The sequence below is a fragment of the Oncorhynchus nerka genome, linkage group LG10 (genome assembly GCF_034236695.1).
Source record: "Oncorhynchus nerka isolate Pitt River linkage group LG10, Oner_Uvic_2.0, whole genome shotgun sequence".
Taxonomy (NCBI): Eukaryota; Metazoa; Chordata; class Actinopteri; order Salmoniformes; family Salmonidae; genus Oncorhynchus; species Oncorhynchus nerka.
The window spans coordinates 25485005-25492950 of record NC_088405.1 but is presented as its reverse complement, the minus strand read 5'-3'; the positions used below and the strand labels follow the sequence as shown (position 1 = coordinate 25492950).

Here is a 7946-nt window from a genome sequence, read left to right as displayed (position 1 = left end):
AATACATACAGAAATGTGAGTTACCATCCAACTCTGAAGAACAATAAATATTTGCTTTCCTGAGACCTTATATCCTCAAATGCTCAAATCCGCCGAACATTAATTCTCTTTTTAAATCATGGAGTTCTATATGATGTTCTTCTTAGTGTTGACTAGGTGTAAAGCCAAGCCTCAGAGCCCTCACTTATGTCACTAGATCTAACTGTGAAACTCAGTTACATTAACATTATAGCATATAATCATTCTCTGATGTTGCTTCTCCTGAGTATGCATTTTATGCCAAAACCTTATTTCTCTACAAAGCTTAATTTAGAATAATTTCCTCAAGTGGATGGAAAAATGTAAAACACAACTGAATTCTCGACAAGATGTGTTGCTGAGATGTGACGGGTAGGTCACTAGTTCGTGTTGTTGCCATAGTGTGATAATGTGTGAAACTAATCAAACTGACAGTATAAAGGACAAACCACATAATGATGTTTGAGTCCTAGTTGAAGTTATATAGACAAACAGCTGTCAATCCCACACAGATCATTTGTCCCCCAAAAAGTCCATGAACCTCATAACCTTTTAACTTGATGACGTCAAATTCCTGGTGTGACTAAGGTCGACGTTGTTTACCATACTGTTGCTATTGCTGGAGCTGAACTGAGGCTAAACTAGGAGGACCGTTTGCCCCAATCATAACCTTTACCCAGCTGGCGCACTAACATAGCCCCCTTCACTTTGTTATTTACATTATAGAATGTGACAGTTTTCATAAGAAAAGTACAAAGAACTGTCTGCTCGTTCTAACATCAAGGTTATCCTTGGGGACCAGACCAAGGCTTTTGCTGCCAGGCTTTCATACGCACCAAACAGTATGTATTGCATGTGCCTAAATGGATTACTCAGATGCACAAATGGGTTTGTTGATTTCTTCTATGGTAAGGACTGTTTCACTGCAATTTATGTTTTTCCTTCTGGAACACTCGAGCATTGTGAAATCACTTATATTGTCTGGTGAGTAGCATTGTGCTGTGTAGGTCAAACTATGAGAACCTATGTGATAATCTACCTGCCTGTTCCAAGACCCTATTGCCTACATCTGGGTGGGAGATAGTTTGGCTCCAACTCTCAGACACAGGATATGATCCAATGACACAATGTTCATTGTTTGTACATTGCTGAATAAGTCTGTAGAGAGTCACTAACTCCAGCAGCTGTTTGCTATATTTCTTGTGTTTCTATCGATAGCGACGGGCTGTCTGTTTGAATGCAGGTGTGTTTGAATGGCATATGGCCCGTTAATTTCAGAGTGAGTAAGAGGCAGACCACTTCAATCGTGTAGGTAAATATTACTCTTGTGTTCAGGTGTCTCTGCAATATTCACAGAGACCAAGCTGGAAATGAGGGACATTAAAATCAAATTATGACTCTTGCAAGGTTAGAAGATCGATCGGCAGCTTTCGGGCTGTGCTGGGTGCTGTTATTGATGAGCACACTGTTGTTAGGTAAAATGGTGAAAGCTTTGCAGTTATATGTAAGGATGATATGGGGCTATCAATCTTAGTTGCAGTATAGCAAAGGGGATCATTTGGAAGCTAATGACAGCAATTTACAGAAGAGGACAAGCGTAGAGATGGTAACCATGACAGATGTCATGCGTGAATAGTCATGTGATATGTGATAGAGCCATTACGACGGAGCACTCACATTATGAGTGCACATACAGAATATTGTGAAGAGCCTAAGTAACGGGGAATGAGTAACCATGGTGAACCATTTGAGCATATGCACTTGAGTTCGGACTCACTACTCTTATAGTTGTTAAAATAATATTTTGTGAAACACAGAAAATATTAATGTCCCCCCCCCCTTCTTCTCTCTGTATACAGGCTGTGGAAACCAACCTGGCATCAAAGGACAGCCACTGGGTTTATGCCAACGAGGTGAGACCAAAACCAATACAGCATATTTATACATTTCATATGGATGAAAATCAATAATGCTCTCACTCTGTTCTCCTCCATATTTAGACTCATAAACAGCATTAAAGCTCTCACAACATGCCACTTCTCTTCTGTCTTTCTGAGGACATTTATACAATATTGACACAATCACTCTTGTTTATTGCGTATTCACAGCACTTTGGAAGCCAAAGTCGGTTTTTACATGTTATTTGTTGATATGAGATTGGCCTAAATGGTCTTCCAAATGGACTTTAACATCACTAAATGCCAAGCACTTTGTGACTGCTAAACACTCTCTATCCTGCCTGAGAGCAGCTGGGTACATTGATTCAGGCTGATTTGCAGATAAGGACCATAATCCATCTGATGTCCCAATGCTAATGGGAAAAAACATGTTCCTACCATACCTGGATGTCTTTTATTAGCATGTATGTACTTACAGAGTACACTGTAAAATTGACCTAACCACAAAACCACAGTGAACTCACCCACACATACACATGAGCACACACATGCACACACACACACACACACACGTGTTCTTGCGTGCGGACGCACGCATGAATGCGTTACAAATAAAGTAAAACAGGAGGTTAGTAAGCACCTTAGTTGGATAGGAGGGGCTCGTTGTAATGGCTGGAGCAGAATGAGTAGAATATCATCAAATACATCAAACATATGGTTTCTAGGTGCTTGACACCATTCCATTCGCTCCATTCCGGCCATTATTATGAGCCATCCTCCTCTCAGCAGCCTCCTTTGTTATAAACATTGACAAGGTGCACAAACGGGCTGATCTTCATCATTATACGAATGACAAGTCCTTATCTTGCAACTCGACTCCAACATCCTAATCATGATGCATGTATTGATCTTACATTCATCTTGTGAATTTGATTTATTAATGTACCTCATAGTATCTTCCTATTTAGGCTGCCGTAACTCCTGTTAGACGAAGTGGTAAAAAATTAAAAGTTAATCTGTTATTTATTTTGTGGCAGGCAAACACATTCCTTTTTCCTTTAAGACAATTATGATAGTGTCACCACCAAGACATTAGATTTAATAGCATCAGACAGCAGAATGTATGAGCTAATTGCATGTTAATTTCTCCATCACTTCCTTAATGATTGACACGATGTGGCATATTGTTGAGTTATCACTCCTCACTATATTAATGAATAGGACAGGCTGTACCTGAGTACTTTGAAATGACACCCCCTCTTTCTTTCTCGATGAAAGTCAAGCGTACACTACCGTTCAAAAGTTTGGGGTCACTCAGAAATACAGTGTAGACATTGTTAATGTTGTAAATGACTATTGTAGCTGGAAACGGCAGATTTGTTATGGAATATATACATAGGCGTACAGAGACCCATTATCAGCAACCATCACTGTTCCAATGGCATGTTGTGTTAGCCAATCCAAGTTGATAATTTTAAAAGGCTAATTGATCATCAGAAAACCCTTTTGAAATGATGTCTGCACAGCTGAAAACTGTTGTTCTGATTAAAGAAGCAATAAAACTGGCCACCTTTGAAAAAACAAGTTTTAATGACTCCAATCTAAGTGTATGTCTTCCGACTTCAACTGTAGATATTCCGTTAACAATCAGCAGTTTCCAGTTACACCAGCCATTTACAACATTTAAATTTTATTTTACCTTTATTTAACTAGGCAAGTCAGTTAAGAACAAATTCTTATTTTCAATGACAGCCTAGGAACAGTGGGTTAACTGCCTGTTCAGGGGCAGAACGACAGATTTGTACCTTGTCAGCTCGGGGGTTTGAACTTGCAACCTTCCGGTTACTAGTCCAACGCTCTAACCACTAGGCTACCCTGCTGCCCCATTAACAATGCCTACACTCGGAAATAGACTATTATGCTATTTTAATGGACAAAACGGTAGTGTATCTGATGCCGCTGTGATCACCTTGAGGAGGGAACGACAAAGGCAAACTATTTTTCAATCGGCCTTGTTCGATGCTGGCAATGTATTTTAGCATGGAGTACACAACATGTTCAACTTGGAAGAGAAAAAAGGAGGTGGTGTAATACTGAATACTGTAATACTGACGTAAAACCTGTAAAAAATACAGTGATTGGCTATTTACCCCAAAAATACCATATGATTTGATTGACCTTCTAATTAGGAGAGTGGGAGCTGAAATGGTGCACTTAATAAGCCTACTTATAGTTCACTCTCAATCACTATATACAGTGCATTCTGAAAGTATTCACTTAATAAGCCTACTTATAGTTCACTCTCAATCACTATATATAGTGCATTCCGAAAGTATTCACTTAATAAGCCTACTTATAGTTCACTCTCAATCACTATATACAGTGCATTCCGAAAGTATTCAGACCCCTTCACCTTTTCCACATTTTGTTACGTTACAGCCTTATTCTAAATTGGATTAAATCTTTTTCCCCCCCATCAATCTACACACTATACCCCATAATGACGAAGCAAAAACAGTTTTTTACAAATGTTTGCATACGTATTACAAATTTTAAAAACTGGAAGACTTGTCCCGAAGCCACTTCGCGTTGTCTTGGCTGTGTCTTTAGGGTCGTTGTCCTGTTGGAAGGTGAACTTTCGCCCCAGTCGGAGGTCTGAGGACTCTGGAGCAGGTTTTCATCAAGGATCTCTCTGTACTTTGCGCTGTTCATCTTTCCCCTAATCCTGATTAAAATATATTCCCCATGCCCCAGTATGATTACTATGTGTTGTGACTGGGCGGGGGCAACCATTTTAGCCAGGCAATCTCCAGGCCCTGTGTTCTACGCTTCTGTGTTCCACTGGTCCCTGTGATGCATTTAAGCCAGACAGGCTGGCATCAGGAGAGGAGGGGTTGTCTCTGTCAGTTCTCTGCCCCCTGGGCCTCGGCGCTAACTAGGACATGGAGGCTGCAGCGAGGTCTCATCAGCCACCACAACCAGCTATGATAATCTATTGTCACTGCTAACAAAAGTCCGTTCAGAATGAGTTCATATGAAGAGTTAAAGGCCAATGCAGCCATTTTTATATCAACATCAAATAGTTTCTGGGTAACAATTAAGTACCTTACTGTAAGGGGCGGCAGGTAGCCTGGCGGGTAGGAGCATTGGGCCAGAAACCGAAAGATTTCTGGATCGAATCCCCAAGCTGACAAGGTAAATATCTGTCATTTTGCCACTGAGCAAGGCAGTTCACCCACTGTTCCCCAGGCGCCAGTGACATTGATGTCAGTTAAGGCAGCCCCCCGCACTGCTCTGTTCAGAGGGGTTGGGTTAAATGCAGAAGACACATTTCAGTTGAATGCATTTAGTTGTTCAGCTGACTAGGTATTGTATTTCCCTTTCCCAATTGGATTTAAATTAAAATGGGCTTTTTAGCAAAATACTATTTCTCAAGCAAGGATTTAGCTAGCACTGTCTGGGAGTATTCTGAGTGGGAAGGGGAAAACTGAAAACAAGCTGTTATTGGCAGAGAGTTTTGGAACTCTTTTGTTATTGGTCTAATCAATTTAACCACGTGTCGATGTCACCATGGAAAGCCGAAACCCATGCAAACCTGCTGATTTAGAAGGTCCTGTGTAGATTGTATTTTCAACCAGCAACTATCAGGAAATTACACTTATACCTTTACAGTGTTAGTTTCATCAGCTGTTGTACAATATGATATAAAACACAGGAAAAACTGAATTAGGACTGCACTGGGTCTTTAACTGGTGAGAAAGGCACTGATAGGAGAGCTGAAGTAGAGAATGGATGGAGAGGAGAGAGGGAGAGAGAGAGAAAGATAAAGAAGAACATTTACTGAAAAGTTTTGAGAATTATAAAAAGAATGGTGCAGAGTAAAAGAGATGGTTTGTCATGTTATACTTCAGCAATTGTTGATACCAAATTTGGTCAATCTTCCACTTTCTTCACCACAAGACAGGATCAGTTACAAATCATTGATTGATGTTTGTGGGAGGAAGTAACAAGGCATCCTTCTCTCTAAATCATCAGCCAAACCAGGGTGTGATGTTGGCACAGGGGAGGGTGGTTGACACTCTCTGGTGGTTCTGTCTGGATGGATGGATGACGCAGTCAAACAGGATTTGTTTTTTTTCACAAAAAAAGAGAGGAGGTGACACCTGAGTCTGTGTGTGATGGATTAGAGTCACGCGGCGTGACAGCCAGAGTCAAGGAGGACAGGGATGATATGACTGATTGTCCGTGGTAACTGCCCGATAATAATGTTGACACTATCTGTGAAACAACAGTGGGCATAGTAGAGGGAAATAAAACAAATTCTACTATCCAAAGACATTATTTTTTTATTAGGTATGTGTATTTTACATTAACATAGTTAGACAAAAAAACTGTAATAAATCATTGAGTCGGAAATAGACAAGCACTTTAGTTAACCATAGTAATGTATGCTCCATTACATACTGTAATTATCCACTGCTTTGAGTTGCACAATATATATATATATGAGAGAGAGAGAGAGAGAGAGACTAGGGTTGAGGGATCATCCTGGCTAGGTTAAGAGTACATCCCAGAGATCCCCTCCCAGTCCTTCCCTTAGTCTCTGAGCTGCTCAGCATACATGTCTAAAGTTGAAGAACAAAAAGCACCTTAACTCCTAATTAAATCTCCATGGTGATTACCAGGATTTCTTTATTTATATATCTTGAAAGATTAATAACATGATTGAGCGGCTTATTGAGGATAATTTAGCTGTCAGCCAGGCTTGATTTGATTAATGTATTTAGATGATGTGTGTCATTGAAACTACCCTCTGTTGAATTTTGGGTTTCCTGTCTTGACTAGGTCAATTTACCTAGGTCATTTCTAGGTCATCTGAATGTTGCTATTGTTTTCCCCTCAAAGTGTATGTCCACACTGAATGCATAAACAGCTGATCTCTCTCACATTCATCCATTCTGCTATGTATTAGCTCTCTAATAACGGTTTTGACCTGTACTGAAATTGTATTACAGAGTAACACGATAGTGGATGTTAGTCACATTGTGTTAGAGTGGTGCCATACGAATCAACAAACTCAAAGGGTAACCCACCAATGTTCTTTCCTTGCATACCCAAACTTCCTCCCACCCCGTTAAAAATACTAAGACCTTGCCATTTGAAGCATAAAGCGGCGATCAGCAGTGGAAACAATAGCAAAGCGTTTCCCTGCACTTGTTTGGGTAAAAAGCTGAGGGACGGGGCTGGAAAAATGGAACCGCTCATCAATTCATAGACAGAGCTATTGATGCAAGGACTGACCATCCGTGATATAAAAATTAGAGTTGTAACCATGTTGAGAGGCTAGATAGTGTGTGTTTACATTGACTTTATTTACAAACCTTAGAGTAAAACAAGCCGTTTTACAACAGTTGAACTAAGCTCATGAGGCATATATAATAATCGCTTGTTTGTAAACAATCAATATTTTGGTTCTAATGGGGTACAACACTTGGACTAAGCTCATGAGGCATTTATCATTTATATTCTTCATTAATTAATGGGTACATATCATTCATTTATAAGTCCAAAAATGGACAACTGAGTGCCCCTTTAATGATCCATGCATTTATGTAAAACCCCTAATCTATGGTCATTGTTGTCTTGTTAGTAAAATGGCTTCATCAAGGTCACTGCAGTGTCAAGTGATGTCACAGACGTAACCTGTGGTGGTGGTGGAACGTTCTGACAGGTCAGGACAGGAAGGACGGCCCTGAACGTGAAGTCATACCTCCATCGATCCTGCGGCATATTCCACCCGATTAATGCAACACAGCACCTCATGAATAGCCATTGTTTACAGTTGACTGGCTGTCAAGAGGAAACTTAAACACTTAACACCTACAAAATTCTGTTTGTATGACTCATAGTGTAGTGTGTTTGTGCTGTATAAAAATACATGTACATCTTTCTAAAAGCAGTAAAGTACACAACCAGTAAATTATTGATGAGGTTGTATGCTTGTTGCATAACAGTTATGCATTTCTCGAA

The 7946-nt window shown here is 40.0% G+C and overlaps 1 protein-coding gene across 1 annotated transcript in view; it reads left to right on the top strand.

The window, feature by feature from the left end:
• The first annotated feature begins 659 nt into the window (after positions 1–659).
• The window catches only part of LOC115135060 (glutamate receptor ionotropic, delta-1-like), a 57066-nt gene continuing 49779 nt past the window's right edge, over positions 660–7946 (top strand). The window contains exons 1-2 of the mRNA XM_065023163.1: positions 660–926; positions 1878–1931. Coding sequence (XP_064879235.1) covers positions 882–926; positions 1878–1931 — 99 coding nt within the window. The 5' untranslated portion in view covers positions 660–881. The remainder of the gene's footprint in view (positions 927–1877; positions 1932–7946) is intronic.